The sequence below is a fragment of the Falco naumanni genome, chromosome 4 (assembly GCF_017639655.2).
Source record: "Falco naumanni isolate bFalNau1 chromosome 4, bFalNau1.pat, whole genome shotgun sequence".
NCBI classification, from domain to species: domain Eukaryota; kingdom Metazoa; phylum Chordata; class Aves; order Falconiformes; family Falconidae; genus Falco; species Falco naumanni.
Window position 1 is genome coordinate 5,775,777 of NC_054057.1, and position 22,433 is coordinate 5,798,209.

Consider the following 22,433-nt stretch of genomic DNA (forward strand, 5'->3'; position numbering starts at 1 on the left):
CAAGAGGCAAGTTCCTGGTTCGTGAGCCTATTTATGAATAGGACAGTGAATACTGGTTTCATCATGCTTTTTTCCTATTGAAGTAGACATGTAATACCCAAATTGATGCAGAAATCTATTTTTAATAAATTGCATTAAGAGGCTTAATCCAAGCAAGAACTCACTGATATTAAAAAGGATTCATTATAAACAAACAAAAATAGGCAATGGTCAGAGACAGGAGCTGTGTTCAGCTGAGCACTGTAGCTCTGTCACAGTTTAACCCCAGCAGGCAGCTCAGCGCCACACAGCCGCTCGCTTACTCCCCTGTAGTGGGATGGGGGAGAGAACTGGAAGGGTCAGAAAGCTCACGGCTTGAGTAAAAACCAGTTTAATAGGTAAAGCAAAATCTGTGTGTGCGAGCAAAGCAAAGTGAGGGATACATTTGCTACTTCTCATCAGCAGGCAGATGCTTAGTCACTTCCAGGAAAGCAGACCTTCATCACACCTAATGGTTATTTGGGAAGGCAAGTGCTGTAATTCTGAACATCTCCCCCGCCACCCTTCCTTCTTTCCCCCAGCTTTATATGCTGAGCATGATGTCGTATGGTATTGAATATTCCTTTGGTCAGTTGGGGTCAGCTGTCCCAGCTGTGTCCCCTCCCAGCTTCTTGCATGCCTCCAGCCTACTCGCTGGTGGGGGAATGCAAGACACCAAAAAAGGCCTTGGTGCTGTATAAGCATTGTTCTCAGCAATAACTAAAACACTAGTGTGTTATCAACAGTGTATTCATCACAAATCCAAACTATGAAGAAATTTAACTCTATCCCAGCCAAAACCAGCACAAGCTCATGTGACCACAGGTCTGTCTGAGAGAAATGTTGTCTCAAGATGTGTTTTGTAGGAAAAGAAAAATATTGCCATACAAGTAGGAATAGAAGGAAACAGGCTTCATAATCAAATGCATATACTGATTTGTTGTTACTTATAATTTTCGTAACTCTGTTCAGTGCAATTTTTCCCATCATTATTGAAATTTTAGAATTAGAGAAGCAACCGCTAACGTAGTTAGAGCTATTTCATGAAAAGGAAAACTGTCTAGTCTGGCTCTAATGATAGCTATACATTTTTAACTACTCAAAGAATAGCTCAAGGTATTATTCACAGGAGGATAATATAGCTCAAGAATGACAGAAAATTCTGAATTTTGCCTGTTTGAGGGAGCCCTCATTTGTATTGGGTCTACGGTCCATGGGTACATCATTCAAAAATAGAAATGCATTAACGGAGCTTTTTCAGTCTGCAAATTCTGACCATGTTATCTATGTATTCTTCAGCATTAATGTACCTCTTTTATTGTGTTACATGACTAATGGATTCAAATTTGTATTTAGCTTAGTTAATGTTTTTGAATGTTCTAGAATATACCAAACTAGACAGTAGATGAAAGTACACAGCTCCAAGGCTTCTGGAATCTAAAGTGGATTTTTAAACTTTGTGTTATCTAGGTGATTTAAGACACCGCTACTTTTACTCCATTCAGAAAGCACCACTTCCTGCTAACTAATGTTACCCGGGATTTTCTGTTAATTGTTTACTTCTTTCAAATGGTTGTCCAAGTTGATTCTTGCTTCTTACGTCTCACACATACAAAAGATTGTTTTGGCCAGCAGTCCTTATTAGAGTCATACCAACTTTCTGTTGATTTGTACTTCCCAGGGAGGTAAAAAAGTCTGCCAAAGCTTAGCAGTGTTTTCGCCCCCCCTCCCTGCACCCCCCCCCTTTTTTTTTTCTTCTTTTTTTTTTTCTTCTAAACATCCATGGCTGCAAAAGTCTTTGATCTACCCACCTGCAGTATGATGGCTATCAGCTGAAGGTCTGTGTGGCACTGTAAGTATGCCACCCTATTCCCACAGACCAGCATTCGCTACATCTTTTGAGTCAGCTGTCCTTCCCCTACGAGGCAGTATTGGCTTGGCCTACCTTTCCCAAATCACAGATTCTACAGAAATCAGAAAAAGGAGAAGCAACATGAAAACATGAAGTAGCAATTGATCCTAGCTTCAATTTCATCCAACTCCTAGGGTAAGACAGTGAGTAATCCTTGTCACATTGATGAGTATAGAGTGTTCCAATGACAATGAAACATTTGGCCAAGAGATGGGTTAAAAGACACTTGATGGATAGGGTTCACCCCTGCATGTGGAGATAGTCACACTGTACCTTTTCATGCTTGCTAGAGACATAATTTTTACCAAGTTGTTACAGCTGCCCCGATATTGGCTGTACTCAGAAGATATGTGTGCCAGACTTACTGTTTGTAGTACAGTGGAGCTTTAGAGAAATAATGACTTATAAACTAGGAAAAATGTATGCCTTGGATTCTAAATGGGTATTAGCAGCTGTGCATGTTAAAATCAGATGGCCAGGTGTGAAAAACTTACTGATAACTGGATTTTTAGAGAATTGCAGGAAAGTTCTGGTCAGTTCTGGGATGGCCAGTAATCTAATGACACGGTAAAAGAGATTAGCATATTTCTGATATTACAATACCACAACAAAATACTTTCCCCACTTTGGTTAGTAAGTCAGTCTATTTTAGGCATCCCCTCCCCCTGCCGTGAATCAGAATGATAGGGACTGTAGCAGAAACTGTTTATTGCTCTAGCAGTTAGTCAGCAACAAGACCACTGGATTTGGCTAGTATCAGGGCTGCTAGGTATAAAAGACATAGAGGTAGAACCTGGCTGTAATTCATGACATTGCATTGTGCAGAATAAAGAAGTAATCCAGGAATCCATCTGGTGCAAGTACCAAAATAATCTGATCATGTGGTAGGACTGTCATTGACACAGAACCTCTCCCCTCACTCAGCTGAAGATTCTTGTTAGCAATGAGATGTGCGGAAAGCTGCATTTTGCCTCTTGTTGGAAAAAAATGAAGGAGCGTCTGGCCTGAATTTTGGCTGACTGGTAGGTACCAAGTCATTGATACAGTTCAGTGATGAATACACAAAATGAAGTGGTCTTCTGACAGGGGAAATGTCTGAAGTCCATACTATTTGTAGAAGAAGTGCATGTTTATGAAGCTGTCTGTCAGCATTTGGACTGTGGGAATGACTGTTTTCAACACTAGGCAGATGGCTCTGATCCCTTGCAGAGATCACATGCCCTGAGCTCTCAGACATTCTATATGAGCTTCCCATCTTTGAGTAGAAGCATCTGTTGTCACAGACTTGTTTGGCTGAGATAAGATGGGTTTGCTCTTGCAATTCTGAAGCTTGTCTTTCTACCAGTTTGAGGAAAAGATTTACTTTGAGACTGACTTCTGTGTGTCTGAGGTGTCTGCTTGACAGAGTTCTTGTACAGAGCATAGATAAAGTCTGTCAAATAAGAAGGCACATTCCTACTCAAGGTGGTTCAGAAAGCTCACTGTAGTCTGGAGTCATTCTTGTGCTAGCAGACCTGTATCTTACACAACTGCTCTGAACTAAACACTTTGAGTTAAAGTAAAGAGGAATTTTTCTTTTTGTTTGAGGCTTTAATGGCTTGGTCCAGCTAGGGCAGTTTAGCTGAGAAGAATGTAATACCTTTCCATGTCACAGCAAGATGCTGTTGAAAGGAGTTTTGGAAACTCTTGAAGTAAGTGAAGACAATCTGAGAATTTTCGAAGAAATGAAAGGCAAGATTGGCCTCAATGTTCAGAAATCAGAGCCATACGAGGATAAATTCTTTTTAACTATCTTGAGATATTCTTCATGACTGAGGTTAGAGGTGGAATTGCACGTTGTTACATAGGTAGTTGTTTTGATATAGCAGTGTAAGATACAACAAAAGCTATTCTAGGATGTCAGTATAGTACTAATAGGCACAGTGTTCCTCTAGATAATGTAGTTGTGTCCCTTATCCCTTGAAGACTGCCTTTTTACTAGCAGAACTTCTGCTTGCCAGTAAGGGCAAGTCAGATCTTCATGTTTCTGACATGGTACTCCATAAAGATAACTCTTAGGCCTCATCAAAGTACCAGCCCCAGTTTTGAAAGTTAATTTGAAACCTTTTACTTAAGACAAATTGTCTGAATTATGTAAAAAGAAGGAGTAACTGTCTTACTGGGACTTTTTTATCTATAAAACGCCTTGATCACCTGAGTTTTCCATGCTTCCATGGAGTCCTGTAGCTCTAGAAAACTGCCATGGAAGGAGCTGAAAGATTTTAGCATTGACAGCACTGGATGAAGGTGTTGAAAATATGAAGCTTTGCCCTATGTTGTTTGCCTATAGTAAAAAAATTCTAGTGATGTTTTCTTTATTAACTTGTGTGTTGAGCAAGGATTTCAAATTTCGCCAAGAAAGTACTTTTTTTTTTTTTTTTTTTTTTTTTTTTTTTTTTGTGTCACAGATATGACTTTCACCCTTCTCTTAGCAATTTGTGCCAATGTAACCAAGTTATAATTTTTAAAAATCATAGTAGGTATATGCTTAACAGTAGCTTTAATAGAGCACTGAAATATTGTCAGATCACGTCTAGACATCAGAACAGAAAGTGAGTTTGTCTGATCACCTTAAGGTAATGCCTGGGCAAAGAAATGATAAATAGCAACTGATGAGGTAGAGGCTAGCAAGCGATCAGTAGATACATACATCTAACGCAGACTCAAGGACAGCAGGAGGCAGAATGTAGGAATCCTGGAAAGGAGACTGGTAGGAGGAGGAGGAAGAACCCCCTGTAGCTGGGACTGACCAGGTGAAGGGAATGGTGTGTGGTAAGGGCAGATGGTAGGGAGGGTAGGCGCACAGAACGGGAATCAAACTCAAAAGCTCAGACAGAAGGGGATCTTTTGACATCTGGAGCACTTGAGAGCACGCTGTTCTTTTTTATATTGTGAGAAAAATGTGTATGTCTTAATCATCTGGTGCTGGTCTTCACAGGATAGCTACTCATATCTGCTACAAGCTATTTATTAACTTAAATAGCAGCATCTGTACAGTGCAGATAATGGTTTCAATAAACTGAGTTGGTGATATCGCATAATGCAATTCCTTGAGATTTTATGAGTTTATGATGTAAAAATTAGGAATAACATACACAAAGCTTTACATTAACTATTCTTAGCTATATTGCAAAGGTTGTGATTCAAGAAAGACATAGGAAATACTCTTAATATGAATCAAGGTAAATATTTCAGTTGTGTGACTACAGCCAGCATGGCTTCACCAAGGACAAAATCATGCCTGACTAATCTAGCGGCCTTCTAGGATTGAGTGACTGCATCAGTGGACAAAGGAAGTGCTATGGATGCCATCTACCCGGACTTCTGTAAAGCCTTTGATACAGTCCTGACAACATTCTTACCTCTAAATTGGAGAGAGATGGTTTTGATGGATAGACTGTTAGAATGAGAAGAAATTGGGTGGGTGGCCACATCCAAAGAGTTATAGTCAATGGCTCAATGTCCAAGTGGAAACCAGTAACAAGTGGTATCACTCATGGGTCCATACTGGGAATAACACTATTTAATACCTTCATCTGTGACATAGACAGTGGGATTGAGTGCACCCTCAGCAAGTATGCAGCTGACACCAAGCTGCGTGATGCAGTTGATTCGCTTGAGGGAAGGGATGCCATCCAGAGGGGCTTTGACAGGCTTGAGGACTGGGCCAATGCAAGTTCAACAAGGCCAAGTGTAAGGTCCTGCACCTGGGTCAGGGCAATTGCCAATATCAATACAGACTGGGAGATGAAGGGATTGAGGGCAGCCCAGCCGAGAAGGACTAGGTGATACTGGTGGATGAAAAACTGGCATGAGCCAACAATGTCCAATGTCTAGGCCAGCGCTTGCAGCCTAGAAAGCCAATTGTACCCGGGGCTGCAGAAAGAAGCAGCATGGCTGGTAGGTCAAGGAAGGTGATTCTCCCCCAGTGCTCCACTCTGATGGGACCACAGCTGGAGTACTGCATCCAGCTTTGAGGTCCCAGAAACTACAAGAAAGACATGGACCTGTTAGAGTGGGGGTCTGGAGGAGGGCCACAAAAAGTGATCAGAGGCCTGAAACATCTCTGTTACGAAGAAAGGCCGAGGGAGCTGGGGTTGTTCAACCTGAAGAAAAGGCGCTGGGGAGACGGTATTGCAGCCTTTCAATACTTGAAGGGAGCTTACAAGAAAGATCAAGATTTTTTCTTCTTTTTTTTTTTTTACCATGGCCTGTAGTGACAGCACAAGGGGCAATGGCTCTAAACTTAAAGAGGGTAGATTTAGGCTGAACATAAGGAAGAAGATTTTTTTTTAATGAGGTTTGTAAGGCACTGGAACAGGCTGCCCAGAGAAGCTGTGGATGCCCCATCCCTGGAAGTGTTCCAGGCCAGGCTGGATGGGGCTTTGAGCAACCTGGTCTGGTGGAAGGTGTCCCTGCCCATGGCAGGGGGGTTGGAATTAGCTGATCTTTAAGGTCCCTTCCAACCCAAACCATTCTATGATTCTATTTTTTGCACAGATACAGTGCCCCAGTAAGGTTTTTGTTATCCACATAGGGGGCTGAATTAAAATTTGCTGTCTGTCAGCCTTCTGTCTGTCCATTGGTTTTTTGGTTTTTTTTTCTTTTGTGCACTGCACTTGACTTTAAAACTTTAATAACGATCATTCAGCTTAGGGATTTCTATCTACATGTGTTGAAGTGTGTGTGCAAAACTATAAATTATTTTTCATATCTTTCCTTATTACTGGAATACTTCCATATCTTTCAGCACTTCAGTAATCAGAATAACACTCTGCTTCCTGAGGGATCATGCGTATAGACTAATGTATGAAAGGGCTTTGGAAATCTGGGTTATACATATTTTATACAAGTAGTCAGGGGAAATATCAGAAGAGGTCTTACTCTTGGAATGGAGACTGGAGGAGTTTTGAGACAAAAAAGAGATACCTGCTTTACTTTCTCACAGCACTGATTATGAAAAGTAGTCTTTCCATCATGTTTTCATAGAATAATTGTAACAATGTAATGCAACTTGATTATGAGGCAATTATCACCTATGTAAAGCTGTCAAAAGCAGCTCCATCACTTTCTGGGCTAATTTTCTGTGCAGCAGGCTAAAGAGGAATTAGAAAAGGAGAAAGAGGTGAAGTTAAAGACTTTCTTTCAATTAGTTCTCCATAGTGCTGAAGTCTCTGGAGATGTTGCATCAGCAACCTAAGTTAAAACTGGCCCACAAATACATTACGTTACATTCAGGCCTCATTGATTAGCTGTGGGAGACCTTTGCATCACGCTGCTCTAATTCTATTTGTGTGCAGTGCAGACTAGTTCATAAATTTTAAGTCAGAGGATCATTAGATGAACTAATTCCCTGTGTGTAGCATAAATGATAGAATTTCACCCAGTGACTTTTGCATCAAACTCTCTTGTAAACCCTGGACTAAAACATCTCTTTTGACAGACTTCTGAGGTTCCTTGGCTTCTACATCGTGCATGTACATTAGCTTTCTGATGATAGCACAAAGACTGATCCCATACCTGGTGACTGAATAGCAGAGGATTCTTACTTCCAACACATACTAACTACCATTTTTCCCCACCCTCCAGGTATCTCTACTGTCTGAGGGGAACAAAGAACCATCCAGCAAAAGAAGAGAACTTGTAATTCTGAACAAACACTTCAGAATTGTTCCTAATGAGGTCAATCTGCCTTCAGCCGAGGCTGTCTGATTACCAAAGGGGCAAGCTTTGCTCATTAAATAGCATCCAGGTGGAATACCAATGTGGGACAGCTTCAAGAGACCTCGTGTGATATTTCAGGATGATGCTGTTAACTTTAGCTTTGTTTACAGCATGAGCACTTTACAAGGAACATCGGGAAAGATGCTTCCAGGTTTATGCAGTAGGAGGAAAACACCATTCCCAACAGTACATATCTTCTATTTTTATAATTTCTTTTTAAAGAATTGTTGCTTAGTCATGTTTTCTGGATTGATAATTCAAAGCCTGTAACCTTATTTGTGTCCATGTATGTCTTCTATGGGAAGAAAATGATCTTTGTAGTATGACCAGACAGAAAATATATGTAGGTTCACTACCAGAATTAGAAATGGATTAAACACTATCAGTATGATTTTAATATTTAGATACTTATGTTTGGATAGTAGCAAATGTTAATGTAGGTATGAATATTAGTAGTGATTATTTGCAACTGGCACAGCTTCTGAAATGATTATTTTAAAACCAGCTGGTTTTACTGCTATTTCAAAATGTCTGTATATGTCTATCTTTAAGCACAAATTTTATAGATCTGTGTATATAAAATGTGTCAGACTTTTATACACATTTTCTATACACGTTCATTTACTGTTTAACATTAAATTAAATACATGTTTTGCTACTACTCAAAACTGTAGCACTTTCAGAATTTTGATATTTATTTACTCTGTATTAAACATAGATAAAAATGTCTCACTGCAGTAGCAGAGAAGCTATTTTTGGTCCACAGTTTAGTAAGGAATACTTATTAATTACAAAGGCTTTTCTCTACACTTGATACTGTGGCAATCATAACTGTTGAAAATAACCAGAATGCACTTGGCGATACAGCTTTACTGTCTCTGTTGAAAATTTTTGACATTATGGCCATCACATCACTCATAAGTAATTTGATACAGATGTATGTTGTATACTCTTCATAGGCTGGCAAAGGTTTGGTTTTTTTCTTTCTCCCAGTGGTTTGTAACTGTAAATAGCTAACTGGCATTCGTTTTCTAACAATTTAAGTGTAATGTTTCACCTATAATGTGTGACTTCAACATCCTGAATCGTGAAGCAGTGAAAAAGGGCTCAATAAGCAGGGTAATAGATAAATAAATATCTATCCTCTTTTCATGTGTATGCAATGTAGAAAGTCGTTAGGTGCTAGCTTTGCATCTATACAATGGTACAGTAGTGATAGCAAAGGTCTGTTAAGGGTAAAGACATATGGTTCTTAAAGTACCACCAGCAGGTAGCTGCAGTTTCTGCCATGAATCACCATAGGTGATGCATTTCCTGCAATGTTACCACTAAAAATAAATTCCTATTCTAGTTCAGAGTGTTAGTATTGCTTTGCTAGAATGGAGGAAGGGAATGCATTACAGTTAAATCTGATGGAATATAAAGTAAATGTATGCTATATATGGCTGCCAATGGAACTGATTACATTGATATTTTATCCAAAAAGACTTAATTTATGTTCAACCTTGATATGGTTGCTCTACTCAAATTGCATATGAATTCTCATAATCATTTTCCATTAAAATAGTGTAAAACCAATCTACACTTAAAGTAACTTATTTTAATATCTTTTTGCAGAAATGCCTTACAACTTTAAATTGTCAGAGTGCATTGAATGCCTTAGAAATAATTTGGACCTTATTTCAAGTGTGTTTTGAATTATTGTTTATATTTTTATGGATTTGTGTGGTGTTCATTAATACTTGATGGCATTTTTGTTGAGAAATAGAGTATAATTAATTACTCCTACTGTGTTTCTCTTAATGTATTTTTGTGCTGTTAACTTTGAAGCAAATTTTGCGCTTGTTTTTGTGACTCTGAAAAGTGAAATATTGGCTGGTGGCCAGAGACTTCTCTCCCATAGCTAGGAGATAAGAGGTGGATTGGTGGCACTTACAGCTGCAACCCCCAAGGCAAATCAAAGCAGGAAATCAGTGGTCTTCTGTTTCTTTCCTAATGTTGACTAGAATTTCTTTTTCCCCCCTGCCTGGCTGCAACTGAACTGACATACTGACTGTCAATCTAGGAAAGAGCTGATTCATTTTACATGTAAAGCAATTAACTGCCATAGAAGATTCATTATTGAAGCTGTTAAGTAATTTATGGCATTAGTACATAGATGCTCTCCACTGAGATTAGTGTCCATTGTGTTTCCCGTTGTATGAAAGGTAACAAGAGCCAGTTCTGCCATGAATTATTTCTATATGGTTAAACTCTTTATAGACAATAGGCACAAAGCATATTTAGGGAAACACAGAAACCAAAACCAAGTTGCCCAATATCATTCAGGAAATCATCAGCAAACTTAAGAATGGGACCTACATCTCCTGAATTCCAGTCCAGTGCATAACTGATGTTCTTCAAGGTGCGTATCTTTTTTTTGTTTCTTGTAGGCTTGTAATTTTAATGTAACTTGTGCAAAAATCGGAGAAACAGGCATAGCTCTACTTATTATTTAGCAAATTGAAAAAGATTCTGCAAAGTGTGGTACTAAAAAAGTTGAAACATTGGCTGAGCTACAGCTAACTTTTGATTAATTGTGAGTTAACCTGAACTGTGACTGATGTAGGCCTTTCCTTCAGTTTACTTGTCTGTGGTGAAGTACCCAGAATTGTGTAGTGTACTGCCTCCTGTTACTCATACCTGCACCTACTTTCTACAGTCATCTGATTACAAGTAATTTCTCAGGAGAATGCATTGTGTGTATATTCTCTAGCCTGATTTACACATATTTTCCTCTGTCTGAATAATTTCCCAGTCTCCTGTCATATCCCTGAATAACGAGATGTTGACAGTGGATCAAATCATTAGTTTTATTCCATAAGAGAATTCCCATTTACAGTCACAGAATATTTAAAGACTATTTCTTACAGTCATTGTAACATGTAGGATTACTGCCTGATTATTGGTATTTCATATCAAGACATTTGACAGCTAGTTCATGAACTTACAGAATTATGCTAATTAAAGAAGAGAGGCCAACAACATTTCTGGCTAAAAACTAAGAATGCTTCTAGCACTGACTTCCCCGAACTGAATAATGCACACAATTTTAGTGTGTATGAATTCTCTCCAGCTTTTAGGAAGAACTGGCAATTCTGAATGAGTGCATTTCAGGAGATTTGAAAAGAGGGACCCATTTGAGAATATTTGGTTTTGAATGTATGAATTCACCATGCATTTGAATTTAAAAACTTCTCAGCTGAAAGTTTAATTGTTCAATTTGGTTAGATAGACAACAGCAATTGGAAAGAAAGGTTTTCTAATTAATTTCGTTGCTTGACTTGCAGGAAGCTGACTTGTATGAATGCCCTGTGTTCAACTGTTCTGAACTGGAGATGGTGAGAATGATAACAAGAAAACTAGTAATTTTAAAATATTTTACATCTGAGTCCTTAAATTTCCTACCAAACTAAAACCATACATCTGTTAAGGCTTTGCTTCCATAATTGAAGTAATTGTCCACTGTTGTATTTTGACCTACGTTTGTAATTTCCACCAATCGGGACATGTTCCCTGACTTAAACTGTAACTAGATTTACTCAGTTTTGCTCAAAATGTAGACTTACCATAGCTTCACTACTGTCTTTTGTCTGCCTCCATCTTTGTGGTCCAATGTAAGCAAATATAGATAGTGCTGGGAGTTAGCTTCAGCAATGGAATCAGTAGTCTGCTACATGCAAAATCCTGTTTACAAAGAGCAAGAACACCTTTTTATATATGTGTGTGTGTGTGTGTGTGTATATATATATAAAAATATATATCTCCATGATATTTTTGTTAGTATAATTGAAATCTTAGCAGCCTAATTCAAGAATCATTATTAGTCTCTAGGTCTATTGCAGAAAAAGAAAGAATAATAATGCAGTTAAAAATGCTTTACAAACACTTAGATTCTCCCTATTTTAGGGGGTTATGCTCACCCTTTCACTGCTGCTCTGTGTCCCAAGATCAGTGGTTTTGTTCTGGTGGGGATGTTAACAAGAATTACCAGCAGCTAGAGTCCTGTGCCGGGAGGAGTAAGATGTTCATGTCAATGGTTCCCTCTTCCTCACTCTAGGATACACCGCTTGGGATCATTTTCACACATTTGCTAACACACTGTTACAGCTTTGCCATTTCTTTATTGGTCTGCAGCTCCATGTTACATCTGGATTTATGATGTGTGGTGAATTTTATGTGTATGGAACACTGAGTTTTGTTCTCTTACCTACCTCTAAACCCAGTTTTGTCCCTTTCTACATTTTGTTACTGATCATGATTGAGTTGTTTATAGTCACATATAAGTTCGTACCTCATCGCATATTTATACTCCTCTATACTGCAACCTGTGTCTCCACTTCTTAAAGCCTCTGCTATTGGACCAGGCCTCCCTCTCTTCATACTACATCGTTATGATAGAGTTGTAAGTATCTTATTCTACACATAGTAACGGCTTTTTACTGCTATCTATATAAAACTGTGGTTGTACAAAGATAAAAGTAAACCAATTTAAAGTTACACAACTGCTCAGTTAGAAGAATCATGAATGCAGCTACACCTAATAAAACAAACATCTATTCAGACAGAGCACAGCTGACAAGCCTCAGGCCTGAAGCCTTGCAAATTCAGTGCGAAGCTTATGGCCAGTTGCTAGCGATAGTACTGCTGTGTTGCAGAGCTACATGACTACAGCTTTCAGAACTTTAAAAATGCACTGTATCTTGCTCCTGTAGCCTGTGTGCTGCTCTTAATGCACTCAAAAATGTACCAGTTACTAAGACATTGGCAATTTTCCCATGTGTCTGTAAAGAAGGAAAACCTTGTTGCTGAAGTGTGGTCACTACGGTCTGGCTGATGTGTGATCACCAATATACATTTGAAAAGAGAGTGTTTCAGAGCTTGCCAAAATGGTGAATTGCAGTTGCTGAGTCTGTGATCACATGGCTGAAGAAGTGGTCAGATAAGTGTCTTTCAAAGCAGCAAACAGTGCCACAGTAGGACAAAAAGGAAAAGATGAAAATAGGAGAGCCACTGCACAAGACAGAAAATGAGTCTCCTTACTAAAGATGTGGTCTGAATACTTGGGGCTCACTGCCTGCACAGCTGGTGCAACATGTGCAGTGCTGATGGATGGGAAGAGAGCGCTGGCTTTGTGAAATGAGCAGAACATGCTCATTTCCACCGTGCAGTGGATCCTTGATAGCAGGGCTCCATGAGGAACAGAATCATACAATGGTTTGAGCTGGGAGGGACCTTAAAGATCACCCAGTTCCAGCCCCCCTGCCACGGGCAGGGACACCTTCCACTAGACCAGGTTGCTCAAAGCCCCATCCAGCCTGGCCTGGAACACTTCCAGGGATGGGGCATCCACAGCTTCTCTGGGAAACCTGCTCCAGTGTCTCATCACCCTCACAATAGTTTCTTCCTAATATCTAATCTAAATTTCCTCTTTTAGTTTAATTAAAACCATTACCCCTTGTCCTATCACAACAGACCCCGCTAAAAAGTCTGTCCACATCTTTCAAGTCCCCTTTAAGCACTGGAAGGCTGCTCCAAGGTGTCCCCAGAGCCTTCTCTTCTGCAGGCTGAACAACCCCAACTCTCTCAACCTATCTTCACAGGAAAGGTGTGCCGGCCCTCTGGTAATGGTTCAAGTGTTACTGATTCTAGCTATTGAAAAGATCATGTTGACTATGAGATACTCCTAGTGGTAGGTCAGATACCTGTATGCACTCTGAGCCTACTTAGGGTTTTCTCATCTTTTCTACCAAGTCCTCAGGCAACATAGGGATGGAATTGTCCCATGGACTACCTTCCTGAGTTTCCTCTGCAGTGTAATATATATATATATATATGTTCTACAAATACAGACATGAAACAATTGAAACAATAAATACAGTCATGTTTATTTACTTCATTTAGAAGGGTTTTAAAAAAATTTGTTTTAATTGGGAGTATCTGGAATCGAAAGGTTACTTTTCTTTAGCTTGATTATGACAATTAATCCTTACCTTTTCTCAGACAGGTTGTGATACAATGGAATTACACAAAATGATGAATGTTGGCAGAACATCTCAGGTTGGTGTAGTGGGTCTGATGCTCTGGCCCACAGCTGATGCCATGGCATATGCCTGAGGGGTTATGTATCTAGTATCTGTTCATGATTTGTTTGTAGTCTAAATGCAGCCAATGAAAATAAACTGGAGGCATCAGTGTGCCCAGCAGAAGCAGGACTGACCAATTTTTCACTCGTTTGTAGTGTTGGTACAAACGGTCCTCCTCTGAGGACCTGTAGGAGCCAGCAACAGTGCAGTAAACCCCAGAGACTTTTGTAAAGTTCTACAATGCAATCTTTTAGTCTTAAATTATGTTGTGCTGAATGGATCATCTCTGCAATTAGGTTTATATTGTGGAGCGTAGGCATTAAATAAACGAGGGAGGTGTAGCACTCTGTAACTGCAGACAGCTATTTTTAAAGATGTCTTCAGTGAGGTCTATATTAATGTTGACCTATTTGTCATCTTCCCTTTGAGACAGACATTTCCCAAGCTCCTTTACATACAGTTTGAACACCCTCCCTGAATAAGGAAACCTGGCAGTCAATTAGAGCTTTGCCTTGAATGACCTGCCTGCTGTCTCTCAGAGCTTTTCCTTAGAGTTTATTATTAAATAATGGTGCACTAATAGCAATTTTTTTTAAATTGAAAAATGTAGAATGGATGGAAATAGATGTTTCTGCCATGAAGGAGTAATGAACAGTGAAAAATACAGTGTTCCTGAACAGGTTAATCAACAACGAACTTGTTTCTCATAGGCCTGTTCTCAGTTAGAAGTTACTGCTGTGAGAAATGCTAATGGAAATTGGTGGGTGCAAACCTTTTTTACCAGTAGGAAAACTCACTTTGTATTTGGATTTCACTAGGTAAAACTGAATCTACTTGACAGCAGAATTGTGGGAAAACTGCTGAAAAGGTCCAGCAAATGCAAAGCTCAACAGTAATAACTGAGCATTGTTCTGCTGAGATCACTGTATATTGTGGAACATTTTAAATATCTGATCAGTTTACTTCTCTACAATTTCATTTGTTGAGACATGAGACTTCCCATGCTCACTAAATTCTTACTGGAAGTATTTCCAAGAATGATACTCCATTAGTCTACATGCATTTTCTGAGCCTTGTGACCTTTGCATTGGTTCATCTGGCACTGAGCTCACACACAGAAGATCAGGGTACATTGCTCTGGAATCTGGAGATCGAAGAATTCCTACAAGGGAGGAATTCTTGTAGCTTTTTCTTACCAATGTAACACAGTAAAACATGTAATATGGCTGCAATATGGAGCTAGAGCAGCGAGCAAACACCCAGCACAGTGAGACTATCCTGGTGAGTGCTCGGGGAGACTGACTTTATTGAAGTTGCCACCATAAAGGCATTTTGGAAGCTGACTGTGTCCCCTTTGCAGGATGCCTGGAAAGTATGTCTAGCTTCCAATTAAAAGGAGTTTTGTTCGTTATTAGTAGTGGAAACAGGTAATGTCCATATAAACCCAAACTATTCCCAACCATTTTTGTATCCAAGCTTTAATTTTAAATCAATTCTTAACCTAACCTTCTATCACCTTCTGTTTCAATTGCTTCATGTATTCCTGGCTTGGTTTTGTCAGCCTATGAAGAGAAGATAGCATACCTATTTGTAGGGGAGAGATTAATTTCCTCAGGCTATTTTCCAAGATTTGTTCTTTGATTTTGTGTATTCCTCTGTAGCTGCACTGTTCTTTTGTACACCTCAGACAGATCTAGAGGATATCCTTAGTTTTTCAGCCAAACATCCCTGGTAACAAGCTGCATCTTTGGTTTAATGAAAAGAGGTTACCCATTTTTTTTGAATGTGTACTTGTTTCCCCTGTCTGGTCTCATTCCTATTTATCAAGACTGCACGTTGCAAGTGTTCGCTGCTTACTGCTTCAAAGAGACAAGCCCAATGCATTGCATTCAAACAAACTTAAAAAAAATATTGAAGGGTATCCTAAAACATGTTTCACCATAGTCTGTAAAAGAAAACACGGTGGATTTTGGACTGAATTTCTGTAGTCATCACTGTAGCACATACTGGTTTTGTTTTCTAAAGCAAATGATATATTTCCTCTTCACTAAAATGCGTTAATTGCTTGACAGTAATTATCCTACATGTTTGCTTCATTACCAAGTAAAATATTAAGGCTTAAATATCCTTAATGGTAGGGACTAACATCCTGTAATTTTGATTTATTTGTATGTTTGTAAAAAGCCTTCAGATTTGTTGACTGTCTTAATATTATTCTTTCATATTTGAGGAAGATTTTTGCAATTTTTTTGATTTGGTTTTAGAGGCAGGTGAAGATTATTACTGTGTGTTGCTGGGTTGAAGTAGATGGGGGAAGAGGGAAGAAGACTAGGAGTGATGAATATGGGAGAAATTAATAGTAGTTTGCATTCCCGTAGAACTTTCCATCTAAGGCTCTGTAGTGTTTTATAAACATTAATGAACTAAATCTCTTAGCACCCAAGCAAGGTAAATAGTAAGATCCTCATCTTGCAGATGAAAAAGCTGTACAAAGAGACAGAGGGGCCTGCAATAGCCTAGCTCTTTCACCCATGGACCAGAACTCTGGTGGAAGTTTTTGTTGAGTGAAACATCTCATATCATGGATAAGAACAGCAAGTTCTTGATAATTTGTTGTGGACCTATTTCACTTCAAGCTGTAAGTTCAAAGACTCGATTCTTTGAGTTGTATTTTAGCAATTACACCCTCTTTCTTCTCTCAAAATGGCAATCTTGCACCTAAGATTATTCTTATACTGTTTTGCTTGTTTGAAAAAAAAAGCTTTTTCTATGTGTTCCTGAAGAGGAGATAAAATTTAGTTTCTATAAGCTTGACATACTTTCCAGTCCTGTTACTCATGCCACAGATAATCATTTATTTAAAAAATAAAATCTATAAGAAGAAATGTAGTAGTGAAAGAAAGCTGTGTTTTGCCATCGTTCCTAGCTGTTGTTGATGCAGCTGATTGCACAGATGTCCTAGTACTGCCACTAGCAAACTGGAAAAAGAAAAAAGGACAAAAAACTAGAGTGATGGATGGTGGTGGGCAGATGCAGGTTTGCAGAAAAGGGCCTGGGGGTCCTGGTGGGCAGCAAGTTGCACATAAGCCAGCAATGTGCCCTTGCAGCAAAGGAGGCAAATGGCATCGTGGGCTGCATTATGAGTTTTGCCAGCAGGTCGAGGAAGGTGATCCTTCCTCTCTGCTCAGCGCCGGTGAGGTCTCACCTGGACTACTGTGTCCAGTTCTGAGCTCCTCAGTACAAGAGAGACATCAACATTCTGGAGAGAGTCCAACAAACTGCTACGAAGATGATGAAAGGACAGGAGCGTCTCTACCACAAGGAATGGCTGAGAGAGCTGGGACTGTGCAGTCTGGAGTACCAAAGGATGATGGGGATCTCATCGATGTTTGTACATACCTGAAAGGAGGGTGCAGAGAAGATGGAGCCACGTTCTCTTCAGTGGTGCCCAGTGACAGAACAAGAGGTAACAGGCACAAACTGAAACACAGGAGGTTCTCTCTAAAAATCAGGAATCACTTTTTTGTACTGTGAGAGTGATGGAGATTGTGGTCTTTCCGTGCTTGGAGCTATTCAGAAGCTCTTTAGACACAGTCCTGGTCTACAGCTCTAGGTGGTCCTGCTTCATCAGGGTTGTTGGACTGGATGAGTCCAGAGTCCCTTCAAACCCCAACTATTCTGTGGTTCTGTGAACTTCTTCTATGAGCTTATAGCTGATCTGAAAAACCCAGAGTTTTAGAACTGGTCTGCAAAACTCAGTTTTTAATCGCTGCTGTGGATGTCAGCATTTCCAGCTACAGTCACAAAGTGTTCTATATACAACAGTCAGGAATGAATGTGAGCCAACCCTGCAGGCTGATATGGCAATTTTTTTGATTGTGAGGATTCTAACTGCTCCTGTGTGATAGTCTTTTCTAGATGGTTACTGACTAGACACGGAATGACTTTCTTTTTTAGTTACTCCGTGGTAAAGGGGAAATGGTACAATGCACCATTGAAACAAACAGATAAAATTTATATGAATCATGAAATGTGCTATTTAAATAGCACTGCCTTACAATAGTCATTAAATCTGTCTCTTTTCCTTAGCTTGTTATATCCTAAAAAACCTTTCTGCAAATGATGTTAGGATTGTGAGGAAAAAAACCCCAGGACCAACCTACAAAAGATAAAATATAGAATTCTGGCACAATTTGTTCTTTTATTGCTGGTAATGTATTTTCATGAAACGGAAAATAACCCACAAATAAGGGGGCATGGAACTGGTAGCATTTCAGAGAGCTGAGAGGGAAAGATTGCCCATAACCTGCTAAAGCAATGACCACAATATGAATGCTTTTCTCCTACTCAACTTTATTTGATAGTGGCAGTATGACAAAGCAAGCCGTATGTCTGTGTTGAATAAAAAAATTTTAATGTATTAATAACAGCTTTTGTATTTATGTTGCTTCCTTTTGTATTGCTTTCATGACTTCACTGTTTATCTTCTTTTTTTGGTATATTTCTTAGAACCTCAGAGATGGCATTAGGGGTATTTAGGAACATTCAGCTCTAGTGATCCTGTAGAAATGTGCTCCCTGCAGTGAGTGCTGGAATGCACACAGAGTACAGGCTTCCCGTGTTCCAACCGAGCTGCTTGGAAAGTATCATCCATTGGTACGCAGCACTCCATGACTCCTTTCTTGATGAATTGTATGGTATTTGATCAGTCTCCACGTAAACTTGAGATCACAAGTCATGTCAGGTTTTCTTTTGTTATTATTCAGTGAAACCATGTATTTTACATGATGCATGAAACAGACAAGTGAAATCTGATCTCTGTGTTTCCATCTCTTGGAAATTCACAACTACTGCAGTGTGCTGCCTTTCTCACACATGCCTTTCCCTCCTCATTTGGCTGTACTTTGTCCATTCAAGCTCCTTATACTATATTAATTTCGGATCTGTGTAGTAAAAATCTTTCCATGTAATTCTTCTTTGTAAATGTTTGGTATGTTGTTTATTTGTTAATTTCTTTACTTATAGTAGATAAGGTGGTGATTCAAAAGCTGCTTATTTTGTTTTCTGTTAGCTGGAAAGCTGCAGGTGTTCCAAAGTGCCATCAGATGGACTCAAAAGAACTGCTGGCAGCAATACTCGTGAAAATGTCAGAGTTTTTATTCACAGAATTTAGGGACATAACTATGTTTTTTTAGCACTCAATGAGGCATGAAATTTTATTTATGCCCTCTAGAAATGTAAAGTATACAAATGCTTGCCCTCCAATTGTTTTGGATTTTATTTTACTCACTAATACTGACAACAATGTCTTTTTAAGTATTGGTTTTCTACAAATTCCTGTTAGCTTGTTAGCCTGTGCCTCAGGTGCAAATATAATAATGTCTTTTAAACACATTTAGATTTTTGTTTTTCCTTTTTGATTCTGGACAGTGTCATTTGCTTCCTGACTGTTAGACTTTTTATTTAATATGCGTTAGCCCAAAACATTCCATGAAAAATGTGTTGAATGTGAATTTTAATGTATTTCAGAGACTTAATAGGTATTAATAGAGCAATAATACCTGCAGTAGCAGGCACAAACCGGATTTGTAGCTTTACATCTTGTAAATTACAGCCAATGTACTGAGGGCAAACACCATTAAGAGAACATAATTTGAACATTAAAGAGATTGTGTTTGCAATCAGGACATCTGCCAAAACCATATCCAAAGATGCAGAGGTCCTCTAGCACACTTCTTTTGCAGCATGCATTTATACAACCTGATGTCTTCAGCTGTCTAATTGAATTAAGTATTTTAAAGTACAGCCAGAAGGATAATTGCTACAGGAATACCAGATACAAATGCGACTTAAGTGAAGGTAATGTTTGTAAAACAGGGTCTGATAACAGCCTTGGATGCAGAACTCTTTATCTATATGAACTGATGGAGGGACTCCTGTCCCATGTGGGGCCTCAGAAAACCAAGAGAATTGGCTAGTTTTCAATCTCTACCTGCTGAGACTACATTGGCTTCAGTTGGTCACTTAGGTAAGAATAGATTTAAACTCAGTGTAGCATCAAGAAGAAAGTGCTTTTCGTAGCTGGAGCTTGAGTGCGGCTGAAAATCAGAAGGGAGAATCATTTGCAGTTTATGGTTTCCCAGGGTTTCTGATTGTCTGTTTTGAGATTTCTGTTAAGTGAAGGAATCTAATATTCCCAGATCTTTCTCTGACCCCTGCGTGAAATGCTGTCATCTTCCCCAAGCACTTAAGAAAAATCACAAACCCAGGACCTAATTCCATGTTGATAAAGAATTTTTAAAAATGTTTCTGCTAAGAAGGGGTGAAACTTGAAATGGAAGGTTGTCAGTCTGCATTGGACAATAGGCCTAAAAAGTGACAAGGAGCAGGCAGATGCAGTGGGCATTTAATCTTTTGCACAAGTAGAATTTTGTTTATGTTCAGTCCTTGGTTTGTCTGATGCAACTACCAAGAAGGGCAGCTTTGCATCAGTTCTGATGGTAGATTTTGATACGATACCTATCAGTGAGGAGCAATTTCTTTGAACTCAAAAGCAATTGCTTCATGGAAGCTGGACATATCTAATCATTAACAGATCATAGGTCATTGAAAAGCTATGGACTAATCATCTAGCTAGATGATCATCACAAGCTCAACAGCTGTTTCATTTCTAGCTCTGCAAGTCACAAGCGACTTCAGGCTTTGGGTTTTTTTGGCATACAGCTAAACTTCCTGAGTTTACTATCCAGGCAATTCAAACACTATAATTTACTGTTTATATGTTTGAATCCTGCTTGTGATCATGTAACATCTTTTCTTCCTTTCTGCAGTGGCTCCTAGGTGCCTTTTACTCTGTTTCCCCTGTCTATTTTATATTTTGTTTCTGTTGCCCTCTAACACTATCTGTTTTAGTGAGCTTGTAATAATTTTCACCAAAAGCGGACTGGCTGCTCAGATCTCTTGTGAAAGCCACATGCTCTGTGGAGCCTTCTCACAAACCAGCTCTTTCTCACCTTAAGGACTAAGGGGTAGGGCTGTTTCCAAGTCGGGTGATATTGATGGACTCAAGCATTTCCAAGGAACTTTCCCCTTGTTTGATAACGACAATTTTAAAGCCAGTTTTATACGTTTACATTAAACTAAAGAATCAGCCAGGGTCTTTTGGCCCAAAATATGCATACCTCCACACTGACTTTATTTTACTTTATTGCCCTAATATGAGGGCAATTAGATCACCAGTTGCCAATTGTACTACCACTTGCCTGACAGTAGTCTTGCACACTGATAGATGGGGGCAGGAGAGGAAGTGTCACAGTGTTATTTCAGTGTCAGAGTGTTTTCTCTAGATGTTCTGCTATGTTTTACCTTTGGGCTTTGTTTAAGATTCCCACCCTAGTTTCATGCTATTCAATTTATTTATTGACCCTATTTTTAAAGCTTACATAGAAATCATGGCAACTTATCCGAATGGGAGCCTGTCTGATTTACTGAGAAAGCACCATTATGCTGTACACACGCTGAGACCAGAGCAGAAATGTCAGTGGTACATTGAAGCTGAATGCTTGATTTGGAGGTGACAAAAGAAGGATTTTCTGCTGTTCAGACACCATGAAAAAAGAAAGAATTCCCATCCTCCAGGGTGGTGGACAAAGAGCATTATATTTGCTTTTAGCTGCTACAGTAGGAGCTACCTAGGGAGAATCAGAGGCCAGAGCAGCAGACCTGAATGATGTGTTTTTCTGAGGCCACTTCTGCCTCCAGTCACAGTCACATTCAGACTCCAATCCTGGGCTTCAGTTATCATCCAGTAGTCCTTTCTTGTATGCTGGAAGGACCAGTATCCCTACCGAAAAAAAATGTTCCTTGAATTACTTTAAGGCTTTGTAGCCCTTTCAGGTTCATCTATGTTAATATCCATATGTGAAGCCAATTCTTGCCGTAAATTAGGTGACTGTTGGTTAAACTAGAGTGATCTGAGAGAAAAAAAGAATTAGATACTAAGGAAACATTCTTAAAGGAAGTGTTTTAAATGGCTCAAAATCTTAAAACTGCTGCTTGAGCATAGCTAGAAAACCAATTTGGAGTTTCATTTGTTTCTGTTCTCAGAAATGACACAGATTTGGCAGTCATGCTCTTAACATTAATGACTTACAGCTTGCTTTATGAATGGAATTCAATTCAGCCTTAAGGCCCATAGGCAATTACTGGAATGAACATTTGCATGACCACATACTTTTAAACTCTAGATGCATTGCAAAAATGCTGGGAGGAGTTACAGAGAGACAGCAAACTCAAGAGGAAATGCTAATTGCAGGAACTACATGACAATCTTTATCTAAGCACATAGATCATAAGTGCAGGAGGAGGTGTTTGTAATATTTATTTCACCTTAGGAAGGCATCAGTTCAGGGAATGCAGGAGATTACTGAGGCAATCAGACTGAGAGTGTTGGAGTCCAGTAAAGAGCTTCCTAAAATTAAGAGAGTTTTCTGAAAGTAGTGATGGCAGATGGCCATGATTATTATCCAGGTAAGTTTTTGAATGTGGTAACAAAAAAGCAGACTCTTGAAAACCTGGAACAAAATAAAGGAGTTTAAACATAAAGTTCTGAAGGA

General features: G+C 39.2%; 1 protein-coding gene across 5 annotated transcripts in view; it reads left to right on the top strand.

The window, feature by feature from the left end:
* Positions 1-9,597, top strand: part of NEK10 (NIMA related kinase 10) — a 115,910-nt gene extending 106,313 nt beyond the window's left edge. For 2 of the 5 annotated variants that reach the window (XM_040589434.1, XM_040589435.1), the window contains exon 33: positions 7,559-9,595. In XM_040589434.1, coding sequence (XP_040445368.1) covers positions 7,559-7,616 — 58 coding nt within the window. In that variant the 3' untranslated portion in view covers positions 7,617-9,595. Of the gene's footprint in view, positions 1-7,558 lie in introns of all 5 variants that reach the window. The other 3 variants (XM_040589436.1, XM_040589433.1, XM_040589432.1) reach the window with 3 other exon arrangements.
* Positions 9,598-22,433: the final 12,836 nt, after the last annotated feature.